We start from the raw sequence: 20,747 nt of genomic DNA on the forward strand, positions 1-20,747 counted from the left end.
TGCAGTTCCTCGATGGCGTGTGGCAGCTTGACGACCTCGGTGGTGTTGGGAACGAGGGCTCGCTTACGGGGAAGGATGGTTCGACGCGGGGGCTTTGGGGCCTGCGACGTGGAGGAACGCAAGCACGACGTTGGAGAAGGAGGGTCGGGCAGTCGACGGCGCCGACCGTCGGTGGTGGGGGCTGAATGTGAAACCCTAGCCATGGCCTAGTCACCTTGCCAGTTGCCTCACGCGAGTGTGTGCGACATGGAGTCTCGAATGGGGAAGGGGATGGAGAAATTGGAGAGTTCCGGTATATAAGTGATGACAGTGGTGGGTAAATCACTGCGAACTCGTTGACGAGGTTAATAACTTGTGCCTGCATAAGCTCGGGAAGCTACTCTCTCGTAGCTTTTCACTTCTAGTACAAAACAAGCTTCTCCATGTCGCCGCTTGTTGGAGAAGTTGGACTGTTTGGAGGGGCTTTTCGAGCTTCTGTGAGCAGCTAAAGCTGGTAGAAGCTTCCCTAAACAGGGACAAAGTGTTCAAACTATACGATTTACCCCAAGCCATAGTTTCAAACAAAGACCGTATATTCACTAGCTCCTTATGGCAAGAACTTTCAAACTTTCACATACTGAACTTCGTTTGAGCTCCTCTTTCCATCCACAAACTGATAGGCAAACTGAACGAGTAAATCAATGTCTTGAAACATATTTGCTATGTGTTGTCCACTCTTGCCCAAGGAATTGGTACCACTGGCTATCACTGATAGAGAACTGGTACAATACTTCTTATCATGTAGCTCTGGGCACCACACCATTTGAAGTTTTGTATGGATATATGCCAAGACACTTTGCTGTACCAGCTCTCTGAGTGTAATGTCTCTGATTTGTTGACATGGATGAAGGAATGAGAGATTATGCATCACCTTCTTCGTCAACATTTGGACCAAGCTGAACACTGCATGAAGCAGCAAGCTGACAAACATCGCATCCCCTAGGAATTTCAGGTTGGAGATCAAGTTTATTTGAAACTACAACCTCATATCAAAACATCGGTGGCACGCAAACCCAACCAAAAATTGGCATTCATGTCATATGGTCCATTTCCTATAGAGGCAAAGGTAGGACCAGTTGCTTACAAATTAACATTGCCAAGTTCAAGTCAAATTCACCCTGTTATCCATGTATCTCAATTGAAGCGAGCTATTAGCCCTAGGGCAGAAGTTAGCACAGTTTTGTAGGATACAAGAGAACTTGAATGTGTGGTGGACCGCAAGCTCATCAAACTCGGTAATACTATCGCAGCTCATGCGCTCGTCAAATGGCACGGTTTGGACAACAATCTTGCAACTTGGGAGGATGTTGATGTACTTCGGGATCGCTATCTCTCATCACCGGCTTGGGGGCAAGCCGGTCCTCCAAGGTGGTGATTGTCAGGAACCAACACCCCTGAAGGAGCATGTCCGTCGTCTGACAATAGGAGCGACAACAGAAGGCGGGAGCAAAGCGGAAGCTATCAGGCACGGTGAGCTGGCGCAAGGTAGTAGGTGTGAGATGCGTGAGTGGGCCCACATGTGTGGGCCTGTACGAATCATCAATGACGAAAACAGTATTGGATTGGGCGAGAGAAGCATGGCTTTGCGTTAGAACCCATCTTCCTTTCCCTCTCTGAACCTGCTTCCTCCTCCTCCTCCTGATTTTGATCAGCTTCTCTTCAATTTGCCGTCACAAGGTCTGTGACAGGTCTTTATATATATAGTTGCACATACCTGGATTCTTCTTCTTATGCTGCTCATGGAGAGAGCTCTCTCTATATATGGATGTATTCTCTCAAAGTTATTTTAGATAATGGGTATGTATTCTCAAAGTGTGGGTTGCATTTGTTTAATGCAAACTGTTGAGAAAAGTGACTCATTGCTAATCCTACTAGGATTTGGAGAGGTGCGCTATAAGTGATCCTAGCTACTCATTGCAAATTGTCGCATGATATGAATAAATGTACACAGTATATCTACAATCTCACAAGATTAGTGTGCACAACCAAACAACCCCTAACATTTAGGTTCACAACATGTGTACTTAACTTCGGATCCACAGGGAGGCCGGGGGGGGGGGGGGGTGGGCTCAAGCCCCCTACCCCCAGGCGCACTTGGGAGGTCTCTTTTAATTTTTTTTTTAATGGAAGATGAAGGAAAGAAGGAGGAGGAGAGAAAGAAGAAGAGAAAAAAAGATGTGAATAGAAAGAAAAAAAGAGAAAAAGATGAGAGGAGGAAGAAAAAGAGAACCCCTAATATTTGGTTCTGAATCTGTCATTGTGTGTACTTAGTTGTCGATGCAAGATCAAAGTCACTGCAACATTCACTTGTGGCTTACCCATTGGTTATTTTCAGCTAACGGGCCGGCCAGTTCGTCGTGACGTTACAACACCTATTTTCACCCTCCAAGTTGCATACTGTACGCACTCCAAGGATCACCAGGTAGCCGCTAGCAAACAGGATCTACTGGGCAGAGGACGTATTCAGGACACAGCAGCCGTTGAATTACCAGTGGCCTCTACTGAACACAAATCGAAACTTCCATGAAACCTAAGCTATATACGCACCACAAATTACATGCATGAAAACAAATATTCCAGACAAGTGTGACTCCTTTTTATCTGGCTCCGATTTGAGGTTTCACCAAAATGGCAATGTTGCCGTGCATATAAAAAGTTAACAGTCATCCTTTTTTTTTGTGGTGGTGGTGCAAACTGTCAAGCAAAAACGACCGGCCTTCATATTTGATGTTAACAAGGAGGATGTGTGGCATCAATAGATGGAAGTCCTGGCTTGGTGATCAAACACCACAAAATATTTTTGAAGATGTATTTTGGTGATCCACCATTGGCCTAGGATGGAGCAAAGTGGAAAGAAAAGAAGGTAGCGGTTCATCAGCAAATGCCTGGATTCTGTGGTGATGCAGGGTGAAGGAACGCAGGCCAAGAAATGGATGGAATGCTGCATGCCTCTGCTTAGCTTGCTCCTCTGCCCGAACTTTCTTTCTCTTGGCGCCATCCTAGTGGCCGGCCGGGATGGCGCCACGCGTGCAGAACGCCATCCTCAGGGTGTGGCCTCCGGGTGATCTGGAAGCTGATCCACAAGCGCGCGGCGCTCCTCCTCTTCCCGACCAAACACGCTTGCACCACACGTGCTCTGTATTTAAGTCCTATCACGGCTCGACCTCTATACTCTGAGCAGCAGCGTCGGCGGCGGCCATCACCGATCACTGTAAGTGCGCCTAGCAAGTTCAACCAAGCAGCAGCAGTAGCAGAGATGGCGGCCGCCTTCTCCTCCACCGTCGGAGCTCCGGTGCGTGTGCTTCCATTTACATCTCATGCTCAGCCCACTTCTTGTTGCTGTTGCAGATCAATTGATGGATGTGATATGCGTATTTGGCAGGCCTCCACACCGACCAGCTTCCTCGGGAAGAAGCTCAAGAAGCAGGTGACCGCGGCCGTGAACTACCATGGCAAGAGCTCCAGCGCCAACAGGTTCAAGGTCATGGCCAAGGAGCTTGACGAGAGCAAGCAGACCGACCAGGACCGGTGGAAGGGCCTCGCCTACGACATCTCCGACGACCAGCAGGACATCACCAGGGGCAAGGGCATCGTCGACTCCCTCTTCCAGGCGCCCATGGGTGACGGCACCCACGAGGCCGTGCTCAGCTCCTACGAGTACATCAGCCAGGGGCTCAGACAGTAAGCACACACTGCATGCACCTTAATCATATTTAATTTAAGCATATAGAGAGAGATGCATGCATGGTCAGCTCAATGTAACTCGATCAACTGAATCGATCACGCCTTTTTGCCTGCCTGCAGGTTCAACTTGGACAACACCATGGACGGCTTGTACATCGCCCCGGCCTTCATGGACAAGCTCGTTGTCCACCTCTCCAAGAACTTCATGACCCTGCCGAACATCAAGGTAATTATTAACCTACGGATCGGGCATCATAATAAAATTGTATCAGTGCAGTTCAGCGCAAAATTAATCTCGGTAAATTTACCCCGATTGACTGAAATTCAGGTGCCACTCATCCTGGGTATCTGGGGAGGCAAGGGTCAGGGGAAATCCTTCCAATGCGAGCTTGTCTTCGCCAAGATGGGCATCACGTACGTAATGGATCGTCAATTTCCTCTTAATTTATTTCCTTTTCGGTGTATAGTATAGTACATTGTTGCCTCTTGAATCTTGATCGATCGTGACCACGTACAGCCCCATCATGATGAGCGCCGGAGAGCTGGAGAGCGGCAACGCCGGAGAGCCAGCCAAGCTCATCAGGCAGCGGTACCGTGAGGCTGCGGACATCATCAAGAAGGGCAAGATGTGTGCTCTCTTCATCAACGATCTCGACGCCGGTGCTGGTCGCATGGGCGGGACGACGCAGTACACCGTGAACAACCAGATGGTGAACGCCACCCTCATGAACATCGCCGACAACCCCACCAACGTGCAGCTCCCCGGCATGTACAACAAGGAGGATAACCCCCGCGTGCCCATCATCGTCACCGGTAACGACTTCTCCACCCTCTACGCGCCACTCATCCGCGACGGTCGTATGGAGAAGTTCTACTGGGCTCCCACCCGCGAGGACCGGATCGGTGTCTCCAAGGGTATCTTCCGCTCCGACAACGTCCCCGATGACGCCATTGTCAAGATCGTCGACACCTTCCCTGGGCAGTCCATCGACTTCTTCGGTGCCCTGCGTGCCCGGGTGTACGACGACGAGGTGCGCAAATGGGTCGGAGAGACCGGAGTGGAGAACATCGGCAAGAGGCTTGTCAACTCCCGGGAGGGCCCACCGACCTTCGAGCAGCCCAAGATGACGGTGGAGAAGCTCTTGGAGTACGGGCACATGCTGGTGCAGGAGCAGGAGAATGTCAAGCGTGTGCAGCTTGCTGACAAGTACCTCAGCGAGGCAGCTCTTGGTGCAGCTAACGAGGATGCCATCAAGTCTGGTGCCTTCTACCAGCAGTAGAACATTATATTGCTAGGCGGCCGGCCGGCCTGCATAGGATCCAGGAGGTGAATTGCCTGCCCTCTTTCCTACCTATTCAGTTAATTTCTGCTTTAATTTTGTCTCATTATTAGTTGTTCTTCTTCAGTTCTGCACTCTACTGCACTTGTTATGCATGCATATTTATAACTGCATACTTTCATAATATCCAGTTGAAAGGATTGTTGAGTTATATTAGGACATACATAACCGGCCGGCCATCTTCTCATCAAATTATGCAAACCATATTTCAGGTAAAGCAGCGCAGCAAGTTGATGTTCCTGACCGGAAGGTTGCACCGACCAGGGTACCAACGACGGCAGCTTCCTTTACAACTTTTAAGCTTAATTGCCATTTTTTTACTCCCGATGTTAGTTTTACTCTTTGTACTAAAATACCGGATCCGGTAGCTGGGCATGAAAAGTTTTTGTCAATATAAAGATATATATGGGCTGTATTAATTGATTTGGTATGTACAAAAGAGTAAAAGAATATCTATCATTTAATTTGCCTCTCAGTCAACTAAGTGACTTCTGCGTACTGAATTCCTATAAACAAGCTATGTAGCCATCACTTACTGCGGAGTGTAGGCAACACCATCCCAATGAGATCCAACAAAATTTAAACTTGCTTTTTTTTTGAGAGAGAGATAACCTGGATATAAGAATTTGGTTTTGACAGCAGCGATCCGTTGCTTCTTCCAACTCGACTCGATTTAGTGTTATTGCTTAGGCCGGACAGGATTTCCATAAGGCAGCTAGCCTAGAGACCTTGCTGCTGGTAAGTGCTGAAAACGAGTGCTTGTGGGTGAGGCAGGCATCCGAGCAAGCCACTAATTTTGACCTGTGTACACGGTGTTTTTAGAAAAGAGAAAATAAAAAACTGAGGAGGCGAGGACGAACTGCGGAAGGCGCGCGTGCATACGAGCATGCCATTGGTGGATGAAGAAGGTAGAAGAAGACAGCAATGGCGGCGAGGGGGATCGAAAGTGTCACATCCGATTTTTAAAAGAATAATCAGGTATATTATATATATATATACATATTATATATATATCAGGATTAGTTTTATCATATATGCGATGATATATCGAACAAAACAATTTTATTGAAATAAATACTAGAGTTTTAAACAGCAACGGAAGAACAAAAGAAAACTTCAACGAAAGCTTTAGTGTACACCACAGTCAATCGACTGAGAACAACGCGAACTAGGACATTCCATCTTACTTGTAGTCTTCAGTTTTATTGATATCTGTGTAGTCTTCTCCAGCTGAGCAGCATTTATTATTGTAAATAGCTATCGTACTTCACAAGTGTGGTAAAGTATGACACGAGGGCTTAAGACAAGAAAGACTTGACTTAGATTTACTGCATTTATGTCATCCTAATCTAAGATTTAAAAAGACATATCAGTCCTATTTACTATGTGTGACAATACTGACTTCACAAGAATAGCTCATCAGATTCCATCCGACTATAAACTCACTAGATATTCCATATCCGGCTACCAACTCATCGGGTTACCACCACCTGACTACCAGAACCAACCATCTAAGATCCCCCACTAATCAAGAAGTTCAAGCCCCTCTTGACCGTGAGCACGACTCATCGATCAGTTTTATACTCTGCAGAGTTTGCACACTTTACACATGAGTCATGATTTCATCATCTGTATTACTAGGTGACAATCTCTATGTTGTCGTGCTGATCAAGCACTTGCACACTTCCTATGGTGTGCTGCTAGAAGATCACTACAAGACCTTTCTAAAGCTCCTGGCAGCCCGTAAACACCCACTAAGGACACTTGCCTGGATGTTGCTCAGTGTGGTTGAAATCTTGATCTTAAAGTCTCTTGAACTGTTCCAAAACGTTATCAACTAATTGTGAGAACTACCGACAAACAACACTAAGAAAATACTAAGAATATGATACCAAATAATAGCAAAGCACTATAAAAAGCTTACTAACGGAAAGTACTTGTTACTACGATTGCGTGAGCGCAAGAATCTCCTAAAACGAAGCTCGTGTGGAAAAGTTATGAAGGTTTGAAGTTACAGTGGTATTTCTATAAAAAAATAGGGACTATTTGGTAAAATAGAAAATTCTAGGGTTTATTTGTAAAATTTTAGAGACATATGTGCAAATAAATAAAACTTCATGGGGCTAAATGTAAAATAAACAATGCTGACAAGACCTTTTTGTGAAAACAGAAAAGTTTAGGAGCTAAATGCAAATTTACATATTTAAAAGACTTAATATATTTATTTTTATTTAGAAAACCTAATTATCACGTTAGCACGCTAACGTTGCTCGGCTATTACGTGGCTTGCAAGGTAGGACAAAAACGTCCATGTGGCATGCTGACGTGGATTGATACGTGGAACACATGTGGCACGCTGATGCGGACTACGAGTGCATACTGGAATTATGTGACACATGACGACTTCCTAGTGGCTCACGAAGGGTTACACCCAGATCTAATTGTGGTCATTTATCTACGATCGGACGGTGGGGGGCTCACCTGATCTCTGGCGATTGGTGTCGTCGACGATGGGCAGGCACAGCGGCGCGGCTCGGGAGGGTCGCCGAAGTTGAGCTCCGATGACCGGATTGTGGTGCGGAGCGGCGAAGCACGATTGTCGGAGGGTGAACTCCTCAAGCAGGGATCCAGAGGGACCCACTTTGAGATTCGGCCGGGGGAATGATTCTGAATTTGTTTTGCGGGTGAAATAAATGGGCGTAAAAGCGATGGCAGGTGGAATGGAAGGGAAGGATCGTATGTAGAATGCAGTAAATGCACAGGAGGGATATTTAGACAGGTTCGGGCCGCACTAAGTGTAATACCCTACTCCTGTGTGTATGCTATAATGCTCTGAGAATGTCTCTCAGAGAGGTTGCTGGTTACAAGAATATTTGTCTATCCTAGAGCTTCGGGCTCCTTGTTCTTCAATGATCTCAGCTTCTGTGCTTGTACTGGACCTTTGTCTTCTTCCTCGGCTTCCTTTCCTCCAACTTCTGTTACTTGTCTTCTCTGGGGAGCCCGGCCCACCTTAAATACTCGCCGGCGGTGGCGTGCCCAGAAAGGGAGGGCACGAGTTCCAAGGCACCATAAATAGAAAGCAACCATCATGGGCTACTGTGCGAAGTAACGGGGAGGGTTGAAAACACGCCCCCGTCTGGTCTCGTTTGTCATGATGCCGTTCTGCAATGGGCGCCGCGGAGAGGGCCCACCGGGCAGCCACTAAACGGCCCAACGTGCCCGCTCGATCTTGTACGCCTAGCACAGCAGGGCGGCAGGCGGGGCGCCTTGGGCCTCGCGATATTATCCCAAGGCGAGCCGGATGATGCGAGATGAGACCCGCGCATTAAATGTCCCCACGCCTCCCTGCCAGGCCGTGGCAGGGACTGACACCAAGCGTGGCAGGAGCAGTTGGAAGTGACAGGCTATGCGCCCTCTTAAATGCGGCATCGGGCCTTTCACTGGTTGACACCTCACCGCTAGACCTCTGTGGGGGGCACCGGCGAAGGACTTCTTGGGCCATCGGGCAACCGAGTGCTCGGGGGCTACTGTTCACAGCCCCGAGCACTCTCTCTCGGATATGCCCTTTCTTGGTCCTCGGGGAACCGAGTGCTCGGGGGCCACTATTCACGGCCTCGAGCACTCTCTCTTGGAATTGGCTATTTGGGTCTTCGGGGAACCGAGTGCTCGGAGACCACTGTTCACGGCCCCGAGCACTCTCTTCCCGGCGCTTGGTCTTCTCGGGTCATCGGGGAACTCGGGTACTCGGGGACCACTGTTCATGGCCCCAAGCACCCTCTCCCGGGACTTAGTCTTCTCGTACCTCGCGGAGATGATCCCTGCGTGAGGGCGCCACGTGGCAAACTGCTGATCTGGCCTCGGGACTCGGGGTCCCGTGTTCCTGTATCACCGACAACGATCCTTGGGTGTCAGGGAGTCTGTTTGACAAGGCACGTTGGCGTCGGAGGGCGGTAGAGCGGCCTGGCGATGACAAGCTTCAACAACACGGCTTCGGTGACGGCTAAAGCTCCGTGCGGTGGCCGGACTTCAACGGGAAGCGGCGGACGGTGATGAGGCACGTTTGGCGAACGCGGGCGTGAGGTTGGATAATGTCGGGTAATGCTGTAGCAGCCGAGCAACTGTGGGGGAGGCTCGGCTGAGTCCAGTGGCGTCTCATGAGATATCGGTTGGGAGAAAACTGGCGTGATTTGGGGGCTTAGGTGCGGTTTAGCGAGAGGAAGCTCGGTCGGTGGTTTGATTCGAATTTTATAGCCGTGGAAGGGGTGGGCGGTTGCAGAGACAAGGGGATTACGGCGGTGATTTTCGACACGGCTCGACGTCATGGGCGCGGGGTCACAGAGACGGTTGGGACGGAGAGAACCGGCGTCACATAAAGCCGTCAGTTGCCACCAAGTAGAATAAAGTTCAGTTGATGGGCCGGGCTTCGCAAATGAACGGAGCTGCTCCATCTCCTCGCGGAACACAGCTTGCTTGGCCTGCCTACCACTCGGTTGCTATCCACTTTCTCATCAGCCCATGTGTAGCTTATGTGCTATCAGCTTTCTGACAGACAGGGCCAGCTTTCAATGTAGAGACCAGCAACGCACACACTCTGCAACTGTGAATACTCTCGTAGATTTGTGCACTTTAGTAGACATTCTATCCCACGATATTATCCCGTCCTGATCTTAAAAAAACAGCCAATTTCATCCATGGGTGCCCCCTTTTTTGACAGATGGCTGGAGGTATATGAATACATATACAGATGCTTTGTTCTAGAACTAGGGACTGCAAAGACATTACAGATGAAATATACCAGTACTATATTTTTTTAATAAAGGAATGTTTTTATTATGTCCTCTGCATAAGTTATGCACTTAACCATTTATTATTACAAGTCTTTGCCAAAGGTTGCGAATTAAAAGCCAAGAAGCAATGATAATTTAAGCAAAACTTACATGATAAAAAAGAAACTTAAGCACAAAGCCTATTAGAAAACATCCACCTATGCTTAGCGATATATCAATCACTATTGTCTCCGGTATGCGGCATGCCCATCTCATCCTCTCTCTCGTTGCATCCTTTTGCGATAAGGACCAAAAGCAAGTCCAATGGGTTCACTGAAGATAATCTGCATATAAGAATTTGGTTTTGCCTTGTTAAAAATAATATCATTCCTACACAACCGTATAGTCGAACATAAAGCGCTGGCCCCAATAAGAACTTGATGCCTTATAGTTGAGTCTAAATTGTGGCCAATTTCCAAATAAATGTGCTACATTTTTAAGTGGTTGTAGGCCAAACGCTATGCGAAGCGATCTCCAAATGAACTTAGCAAACAGACGATCAAAAAACAAGTGTTGGATAGTCTCATCATTGTTACAAAAACAACATTATTTACTACCCTGTCACCTATGCGGAGTATCCCTTTAGCTCCCTTGATGGTGAGTCCTTCGGCCGCTTGCACCGTCACGGTGGAGGTTGCGCTTGGTAGCGAGGTATTCTCCTCATTTTTTGGCCTGAGTAATGGATGATGTGCGGCAATGGTAGTGCATATGACGGGTTAATGTGTAGGTTCACTTGGGATCCTATACCCACAACCCTCGCATGCGCTGAAAGATGCCCGAGCCATAAATGCGACTAGATGTGCGCACAAAAAACCAGGGTGCCACCACAAGATGTCGCCACGTGGACGCGGATCGACCTAGACGTGGCCACAAGCCCCCCAGGGGAGTAATTGGGAGTGCCGTGAAATGACACTTGCGGTGATTCCATTTTCCTCCCCTAGCGTGCGCAAGCAATTGGTTCGGCTATAAAAGCCGGGGGTTCACCTAGTTGATCCTTCGACGCTGTGTAAGGGAGTGCCTCTTCTTAGCTTGAATATGGCGTTCTCCTCCTCCTCATCGTTAGAGATGACAATGGTTTTGACTGACTCGTTGCTTCCGATGCTAGCACTGGTTCCGCCTGCTATGGTGCCTCTGGGGTCGAGCAATCCCGTGGGTATGCTTGCGAGGTTGGAGCCAGTACTTGCAAGGTTGGAGCCTACGACCATAGTGCTTCCATCCTTGCAGAGGGAGCCACCTCCAGTCACTTTGTCTCGATCTCCAATCCGACTGGCCGCTCCAGTCGAGATTATCGATCTTTGATGATAAAGGAGAGATCGACTTGGATCTCCTAAAGAAGGAGATCGACGAGGAGGGGAAGGCGGAAGCGGAGAAGGAGGCATCCCAGACATAGAAGAAAAAGGCCAAGGAGGAGGGAAAGAAGGCTGCGGAGGAGTTCTCTTCATCGTCATCCTCGTCCTTGTCCTCTGACGGCTCAAGGGCAGGCTACTACATCAGCTTCCACAACAGTTGGCCGCAAATGAAGCGCATAAACTGCTTCATGCGCAGTTGTTAGGGTTTGTAGTTTCCTTGATAGTCACCTTGTATCCTTTCTTCCCCTGGTTTGCTCTATCAGGGTTTGTTTCATTATTTGTCACCTGTTTACCGGTGCTTCTTTTGTAACCGTCTTTTGGATGTACAAGTTATTAAGAAGATAACTAAATCCTTTGATTCGCTCATTGTTTTTCCTTTGATAGAAATGGATGGTAGTCCTCCGAACGTGTAGCCTTTCGTGTTTTTGTGTGCACCTAAGCCTCTATGCCTCACCTTTCTTGACCCCCGCATGTTGCGGTTTTCTAGCGGCGGGAGGGTGTGATGGTAGTTAATAGTGGGGCATGAGATGAGTTTTTTGATGAAGGCGAGATGGTTTCAGAGCCTAGTGGTGGAGGATGGAGGCGGAGCCGATGATCAAGGCTGAGGGAGGCAGTTTGCAACCCCCTCAGCCTCGGCTGCTATAGGTTCCAGTGTGATATAAACATTCTTCTGTCAAGTGCTGATACAGACTCCTCTCTAATTTTTTTCCAGATTTCTGACTCAAAGCAATCCTTTCCGAGCCTGGCGATAGTTGTTGGAGGTGAAGCGATAGCGAGGCCGAGGGAGGCAGTTCATGACCCCCTGGCCCTTAGCCGCAGCGAGGCTCTAGAGGTAGGGCCATCCGATGCCCAGCGGTGGTTGCCAGAGGTGACGCTGATGGCCAGTTTGAGGAAGGCAATCTGCGACCCCCTCGCCCTTAGCCGTGGTGAGGCACCGGAGGCAGTGCAATCCGGAGCCTAACAGTGGTTACCAGAGGTGACGCTGATGGCCATGCCAAGGGGTGCAGTCCACAACCCCCTTGGCCCTTAGCCACAACGAGGGCACCAGAGGTAGGGCCATCCAGTGCCCAACGACGGTTACCATAGGTGACATCCATGGCCAGGCCGAGGGAGGCAGTCTGCGACCCCCTCGACCCTTAGCCGCGGTGAGGCACAAGAGGTAGAGCCATCCGGTGCCTAGTGGCAGTTGCTAGAGGTGACGCTGATGGTCAGGCCAAGGAAGGCAGTCCGCGACCCCCTCGACCCTTAGCCACGGCGAGGCACCAGAGGCAGGGCCATTCGGAGCCCAGCGGTGGTTGCCGTAGGTGACGCGGATGGCTAGGCCGATTGAGATAGTCTGTGACCCCCTGACCCTTAGCAGTAGTGAGGCTCCAGAGGTAAGGCCATCCGGGGCTCAACAATGGTTACTGGAGGTTACGTCAATGGCCAGGCCAAGGGAGGCAGTTCGCGACCCCCTTGGCCCTTATCCATGCGAGGCACCAAAGGCAGGGCCATCCAGAGACCAACGACGGTTAATGGAGGTGACGGTGATAGACAGGCCGAGGGAGGTAGTCTATGACCCCCCAGCCCTTAGCCGCAGTGAGGCTTCAAAGATAGGGTTATCTGGCACCCAGCAACGGTTGCCAGAGGTGATGCTGATAGCTAGGTCGAGGGAGACAGTCCGCAACCCTCGACCATAAGTCATAGCAAGGTTCCAGAGGCGGGGCTATCTGGGGCCCAGTGGTGGTTGCCGAAGGTGACATCAATGGCTAGGCCGAGGGAGGCAGTTGTGACCCCCTCGGCCATTAGCCGTAGCGAGGCACCAGAGTCAAGGCCATCCGAAGCCCAAGGACGGTTGCCGGAGGTAATGCTGATGGCCAGGACGAGGGAGGTAGTCCACGCCCCCGACCCTTAGCCATAACGAGGCTCTAAAGGCAGGGCCATCCGAGGCCCAGCAATGGTTGTCGGAGGTTACGGCAATGGCCAGGCCGAGGGAGGCAGTCTACGACCCCCTCGTCCCTTAGCCGTGGCGAGGCACCGGAGGTAGGGCCATCCGGGGTCTAGCAGCGGTTGCTGGAGGTGACGCTGATGGCTAGGCCAAGGGAGGCAGTCCATAACCCCCTTGCCCTTAGCCGTTGCGAGGCTTCAGAGGCAGGGCCAACCGGGGCTTAGCGGTGGTTGCTAGAGGTGACATCAATGGCCAGGCTGAGGAAGGCTGTCCGTAACCCCCTCGACCTTTAGCTGCGGCGAGGCACCAGAGGTAGAGCCATTCGGAGCCCAATGGCGTTTGCTAAAGGTGACGCTGATGGCCAGGCCGAGGGGGCAGTCCACGACCCCCCGGCCCTCTTGCGCTCTTTGGCGGCGAGCGAATGGAGGGTGCATCTTGCACCTTTCGTGCAGTGTGCATTGCACGGAATGTTATTCCCCGAACCCCTCATGTTTTATTAGTGCCATTATCGTGTATGCCACATATGTATGTGTGTGTGTGTGTGTGTGTGTGTGTGTGTGTGTGTGTGTGTGTGTGTGAATAAATTGTACTGTACTGACTTCACCTTTTGTCTTTCAATTTTGGTTGCACCAACGCTTCATTGGCTAGGGGTCCATACCCCTCCCACGTGGGAGGGTCGACACCCCTTCGGCATGTAGCAATGTCGGAAGGTCGACAACTCTCCGACATGTAGCAATGCCGGAGGATTGACAGGGTTGACACCCCTATGGCATGTAGCAATGCCGGAAGGTCGACACCTCTCCCGCATGTAGCAATGCCCCCTTTGGAATGTAGAAATGCCGGAGGGTCCACAGAGGGTTTGGACCTCGACGGTACTGGGGCTATGCCTTTTCCTCAAAGGGTTTCTTAGCAGGGGTATAACTTCATGCTAAGTTTTGTACCCTACTGCAGGATAGTGATATTCCCTCCGATTGCAAATATAGGTCGTTTTAGACTTATGCACAAGGATTAAGAAAGTAGATCAAATGACCTTGTTGCCTCTTATTTATTCTGCATTGGAAAAGATAACTCATTCATGTGTGAGAGTGATAGCATTTATTAAATAAGGGCAAGAAGGGAACAAAAGAGAAAAAAAATGCATAGAAGTTTGAAAATGACTTATATTTAGAGAATACTTGAGGAGGCTAAAACGACCTACATTTGCAATCAGAGGGAGTATATCTTAAGTTCTACTGTCTACTGTCGAACAGAGATATAACTTAAGTTCTACTGTCTACTGTTGAACAGAGATATAACTTAAGTTCTACTGTCTACTGTTGAACAGAGATATAACTTAAGTTCTTTGGTAACATATAGCTATGTGGTCATATACGGGCGTACCTTCGCTAAGATGAGGTCGCCACAGCGAGGTCAAGGGCAAAGAAGCCTTTGCAGCCTAGAGGTGGTGGAAGGGTCAGTGCCTCCAGCCTGAGTTGTCCGCCAAATTGGTAGGCTGCATAGGCATCTGGGGTACCCGGAGCCTTATTGCTGGAGCCCCGCATCCCTTCGTCATGGCCAAATTCACCTAGCATCGGCTTCGACCGTGGGTGCGACTCAGTCCTCATCGCTGAGGTATTGCACCGTCGGTGGTGGAGTAGGAGTAGGCAGAGCGGGCCGAGTGGGGCTCGGTAAGGTCCGGAGACCTACATGGCGATCTGCTCTAGTTTTACGACCCCTGGATCACCTAACACTTGCCTTTTCCCTTGCCAGGCACCCTGGCTACCTTCCGAGGTAATTCTCCTAGAAAGTAACGAGGGTTCAACAACCATTTGTATTGTGGCCACGCCCAGCCCTGTGCAGGATGCATTAGTACCCTTATGGTAACGCTGGAGCATGTGGTCGACACCCTCAGCTCTGGTGGGTTTGCGTGCATGGGAGCATGTGGTCTCCCTGGAACCCCCTCCCATCAGGGGAGGCTGAGGAGGCTGCCGGGTGACTAGGCTCTTGGAGCTCACTGGCTCGATGAAGTTGCCCAGGCGTCTGGGGGCTGGGCCCAGGCGTGAGCGCCCAGAACCACTAAAGGGCAGTCTGTCTGGCTACGGCTTCTGCCGTAACCTCCTAGGGTGCGAGGTCCTCGCCGTGCCACTGCTTGAAGGCCTCCGTGCCGGCTTGGACCTCCTTGCCAACCCGAGCTATTGGGTCGGCGTTGGCGGGAGGGTCGCCGTTCCGCCTAGCTGCGAAGCTAGTGGGGGCACATAGTGTGCTTGGTCGCAATTGCCATGCATACCTCTGCATGGGTGCGGTGATGGAAATGGCTGCTTGGACAGCGCCTTGGCGGTGTTTGGTGGTGTCCTACCTCTCCTTATACTTCTATGTTCATATCCCCATGAGCAACGTGCTGTTGGCGGAAGAAAATATCTTCTATGAACAAGTGTTGCGAGATCCTCTTCTAGAGAGGAGACTCAAGCTTGGAGAAGAAGTAGAGAGGAAGGAACACCAAATGTATTGATGATAAAAAGATTGGTCCCTGGCCTGATGGCCATGGGTCTATATTTATAGTGCCATTCGGGGTGTAAGTATATAGATATGCCTTTACAGAGATATCGATGCAAGTTACCACCATGCTACTGGGACTTGAGGCTAGTCGAATTACATAGCCTGGGTTCAGGCTGAATATATTTACCTCTAACTAGAAGATATTATCTACTATAGCAAATACAATGGTGTAATTGACCCAGAGGGTGTGATACTCGGTCGGTCGTCAATTGTGGCACGGCGCCGCACTGTCCCGAATATCAGGATGACCTCTACTTGTACTGGGATGTTAGGATGACCACCACTTGCACCGGCATTAAATATCAGTCACTTCCTTGTAGGCGGAGGATGACTCATAGGCCCTCTCTAACTGATTTTTCTCCAAGGCTTGATGACCCACTCCCCAGGCTTTGGAGAGCTTGCCCAAACTTTAGAGGATTGGGGCTCTAGGAGGCTGGGGCTCTGGAGAGCTCCAGAGCCCAAAGACCCGAGAGGCCTTTAGGGACCTGAATTTCACAGCCGTAGGTTGATGGGGTCAGGGGCATTGGGGTCCTTAAAGACAGTCCCTAACGATCCCTTCCGGAGACTAAGAACTTCCCTTGTCTCAAGAGGCAGTGGTCGAAGGGCTTCACGATCTCTGTAAGCTTGACTTCCAGTTGAGGATCCAGAGCGCAAGGGCTCTAGAGAAGTTCTTGATGGCGACCTGTCGGAGGATGAACTCCTGTCGCAGGGATCCCGAGAGACCCCTTTTTAGAGATTCGGCCGGGGGGATGATCCTGAATGAGTTCGTCGGAGAAATAAATGGAACTAGAAATAAATGCAGTGGCCGGTGGTAGGGGATGGTCGACCTAGTGCAAAGAGAAATAAATGCACCGGAGTTTAGACAGGTTCGGGCCGCACGGGGGCGTAATACCCTACTCCTGTGTGGATGCAATATCCTTCCCCGAAGGTGTAACACCCAAAAATTCAAATTTTTGCAATAATTTAAAACTTTCTTAGAATTAACTTAGGTGTTGCAACTTAGCTCAATAGGAAATTAATTTCTAAAATTAACATGGCCTAGGATAATTGTTTGTTTGCATTCATGCCGTTGTAGATGCAATAAGGTTTTATTGGGTTGAAAAAGTTTGCAAAATTTCGCTAGGTTTCGCCGCTTTAAAACCCCATTGGAAAATTTGTTGAATTCAATTGGAAAAAGTTTTGGAAAATCAGAAAGCGCTCTCGGGCCGAATCCTCCTTCTCCCTCGGCCCAAACCCCCCCCCCTCCCCCCTTCTCCTTCCCTCCCGCGTGGGCCGCCGACCTCCCCTTTCCCCGAGCCGGCCCACCGAAGTCCTGAGCCAGCGCCCGCTCTCGCTGCCGTGTGGGCCCGCTGAGCCCCGAGCCGAAGCCGGCTGCGCCGAGCCAAGCCGACGGCTCCTCTTCTCCTTCCTCTGGCCACGCTCGTGCTTCAATGGCCGCCGGCCAATTCTCTCTCTCGGTGCCCTCTCCTCTCCCTGTAACCGCCGAATTCAAACCCTTAAGCTCCACCAAGCGTTCCCCGGCTGTTTCCCTTTCGTTCTCCCTCTCTATTGCACGGTGATTGCAAGAAACCGCCGGCCATTAAGGCCATGGCCGCCGCCCCTCCCCCTCCAAATTCCGGCCACCCCGCTCACGTTTTCCCCTATTTAAGCCGCCCTCTACCACCTCGGCGAGGTCCCGCACGCCGCCCACCCGCTCGCGCCTCATTTTTCCGCTCGGAACGCCGTCGCCGCCCCCTTCTCTTCTTCGGCTCCGGTGAGGTGCGCCGCCGTCGTCGCCCATCGCGTGCGTGCCCTCTCCGGCTGAGCTAACCGCTCCTTTGGACCTGCAGGACCATCCAGAGCCGATTCTTCGGGTCGCCGTCGTTGTTCGGGCGCAGGAACTCCCCTTCTACCGCAGCACCGACCGCCACCATTGTCCTTGTCGTCGGCCGGTCACCCCGACAGCTCTCCGGTCTTCCTTTTGCTCGGGGTAAGTTCGCCGGCTCACCCTCATCGTTTTCCGCCGCTCACCGGAGCATACCGGCCACCGGAGCCTGATTCTCGGCCAAGTCCGGCGGCTCCCGCCGTGCCCGCCGCCGTGCTGGGCTGTTAGCCCCTCTGGTCCATCACGGCCTGGTGGACCAAGGGCCTTCCCTCCGGTCCACGGCCCGTGGACCCGGTTCACATGTTTTCCAGTAGCATTTCTTTTTAATTATGACGTCAGCAGGTGCAATAAATAGGATTTTCAGTATAAAAATAATTCGGTAATTCTCTGAAATTCAAATAATTTGCAGAATAGCCCCTGGAACTTCAAAAGCTCATAACTTTTTGCTCGTAGCTCCGATTTAGGCGATCTTTGCGCTCATATTCTCGTAGCGACGTGTAGAATCTGTTTATAGGGTTTTTCTCTAGTTTTAGGAATGTTTGGTGTACTGTTCTCATGTTAGATTGTGTGCTCGTGTAGACGATTCAGTCCAGGAGTTTGGCAATTTTCAAGAAGAAGATTTTGAAGGACCTGTGCAACACTTCGACGAAGGCAAGTGTCTTGACCATGTTGCAAACCCAGCTTTTACATCAAGTAGTCTTTCTCGAAATATGCATGCTGTTTTACAAATGGGTAGTATAGCAAATACTAGTGTTAGAAATAGGTGCTTTATCCATACCAGATCATCATGTTTATGCTTAGCCATGCTTTAGATGAACATGTAGCGTGTAGGATGATGAATCTTGAGTTATGAACTAAAAATTGATATAGGAAGAATATCATGGAAAATTAATGTTGTTAAGGGAGTTAACAACGGAGATAATTGGGGTTCTGGGCAAGAAAGGGGTACTTTTCCCGACATGGTTGGTTGTTTGGTTGTTGAGTAGTATACCCTTATGGGGTTATTGGAGGTCTTGCCCAGACCATTTTAAGGACCGGTTCGTGGAGCGAACACCCATGGCAAACAAGGCAACCACGAGACCAATATGGTACGGCTTGGCCTAGTAACTAGATGTTCTCCCAGGGTTGTATGAGCCAATCGGATGTGTAGATAAGGAAGGGTTACTTCCCGATTCTACCCGGCACAAGAGGGGGCCTCTGGGGTGGAGGGTTACTCCGCTTATGTACGGCGGTGAAACCTCAGTGGGCAAGTGCGTTCTGGGAGACTCTCTGGAAAAGCCTCGTAGTGATCTCTTGGCGCACACCCCGGAAGTGTGTAAGGTACCATCAGGTGCCGGCAACAGAGAAGATCACGACTCGTGGGTAAAGTGCACAAACTCTGCAGAGTGTCAAACTGAATATTCAGCCGTGCTCACGGTTATGAGCAGCCTGGACCCTCGCATGATTAGTCGGGGTGGGTGTTTTTCTTGGTCTGGGAATTGGGTTGAATTCCCGGAGGTTAAAGAAGACCTTTGGTACATCTTTTCTCGGTTAAAATAAAAATTTGTTTCCGTAGTTCAGGGCTAAAAACCAGCTTTTATGCAAATGAAACCCTAGATTAGGAAAACCTTGTCTCAAGCCACCATAGTAGATTCATTTGTTTTCCCCCACTTGTTGAGTATTGGAAATACTCACGCTTGCTGTTTCAGAAGGTGACGCATTTGAAGATTTTCCTGAGGATGACTTCCTCGAGGATGGCGCCGAGTTCTAGGCTTGTGGAACCTCTCGGTCGGCTGCCTGTTGGTTTGGGGCTGTGCCGTTCCCTTTTTCCGCTGTGGTGTTCTTTTCTTTAGACCCGTGGGTGGTCATTTTGTAATATTCTAGCGTTATAATAAGAAACACTGTGTCTGTTACACTAATGAAGTCGCTATATGTATGAATAACTGATCCTGGCATACATATAGTTTACATCTGGTTTTGGTCTTTAAACCGGGTGTGACAGAAGTGGTATCAGAGCCGTGTTGACCGTAGGTCACAAGCCTAGCTAGAAATGGTCGCGTAATAAGGATTAATTTATAAAAAAAAATTATATTTGCAAAATCTTCATTTACCCTTGAGCTTCATTTTACTGCTTTATTGAAAATGTTTTCTGATTCTCTCTTGTTTCCAAACTGTAGATGGCTCGTGTCAAGCAGACTGCCCGCAAGACCACCGGCGGCTATGTTCCTCCCCGTGCCCCGGCCACCGTTGTACCCAACGCCTCTGCTGGACCTAGCCGTGGAGTCACCATCCCTAAGAACGGAAGCAAGAAGCTGTACCATTCCAAGGGATTCGAAGCAGGGAAGGCACCAATGATACTGGTGGAGATGCTGCAGCGTCTAGGGTACACCAAGGCGCCTGTCTACCACGGTCTTCGCCAGAGTTATCCAGGACGTGAGGAGTGGACAGTGGAGGTGTGCCTCTACGGTTCTCCGGAAGGCGACGACAATTATGAGATCGTGGGCATCCACAAAGCCATGGCCGTCCGTGCAAGCTTCGAGGCGGGGATCCGAGACGCAGCAAGGCAGGCACTGGCTCGTGTCTGTGAGCGCCACAGGAGTGCTCTGAGGGGGACCTCCTACGACTACTTCCCTCGTCGAGAGCGTGGAAGCCGGGACATCAAGGTGAAGGCGACCACCCACGAGCACAGCGGTGTGGCTCGAGAGCAGGTGCTGCTGGCCACCACACTGCACGAGGACTTGGATGAAGCCTTGGACGAACTTCAGGACACCCGCAAGCGCCTTCGTGATGCCGAAGCACAGATCAGGGAGCTGCAGAAGAGCCTCAATGGGATGTCCAGCTCTTCCGACTCAGAGGACCAGTCCGTTCGCTCGCCCTCTCCCAAGAGGCCGCGCCGCAGTGATCCTTCCAGTGAGGAGTCTTCGGAGGACGACGACCAGTCAACTGCCAAACCATCTGCCGGGTCGCATGCTTAGGAGAGTACCTAAAGCCAGTTTAATAAGTCGTCTAGACCGTTTGTGTTGTCTAGTCCTGGTGTCGTCGTGTCTGTTTTGTGATCATGTTATGAGTTGGATCTTTTTGTGATTGTCGATGTAAGGTGGATGCTCTTTCTCCACATTGCATCAGTTATCTTATAATAAATAGTTGGGAGTCTTTTTGCTCTTGTTCTTCCTGTCTCAGTCATATCTTGTCGTCTTGGCTTTT

The 20,747-nt window shown here is 50.2% G+C and overlaps 1 protein-coding gene across 1 annotated transcript; it reads left to right on the plus strand.

Annotated features, from left to right (window-relative positions):
- Nucleotides 1-3,168: 3,168 nt before the first annotated feature.
- LOC133900074 (ribulose bisphosphate carboxylase/oxygenase activase, chloroplastic) lies at nt 3,169-5,538 on the plus strand. Its single transcript, XM_062341168.1, has 6 exons — nt 3,169-3,331; nt 3,422-3,720; nt 3,844-3,949; nt 4,052-4,137; nt 4,241-5,050; nt 5,276-5,538. Exons 1-5 carry the CDS (start codon nt 3,296-3,298, stop codon nt 5,001-5,003), a joined length of 1,290 nt encoding a protein of 429 aa, XP_062197152.1. The 5' UTR covers nt 3,169-3,295; the 3' UTR covers nt 5,004-5,050; nt 5,276-5,538.
- Nucleotides 5,539-20,747: the final 15,209 nt, after the last annotated feature.

The sequence above is a fragment of the Phragmites australis genome, chromosome 19 (genome assembly GCF_958298935.1).
Source record: "Phragmites australis chromosome 19, lpPhrAust1.1, whole genome shotgun sequence".
Lineage (NCBI taxonomy): Eukaryota > Viridiplantae > Streptophyta > Magnoliopsida > Poales > Poaceae > Phragmites > Phragmites australis.

Excerpts from the sequence above, each read along its gene's own strand:
- LOC133900074 (XM_062341168.1), top strand. The coding sequence starts at position 3,296 with ATGGCGGCCGCCTTCTCCTCCACCGTCGGAGCTCCG. Across the intron at positions 3,721-3,843 it reads ATCAGCCAGGGGCTCAGACA|GTTCAACTTGGACAACACCA; the intron begins GTAAGCACACAC and ends GCCTGCCTGCAG. Across the intron at positions 4,138-4,240 it reads TTCGCCAAGATGGGCATCAC|CCCCATCATGATGAGCGCCG; the intron begins GTACGTAATGGA and ends GACCACGTACAG.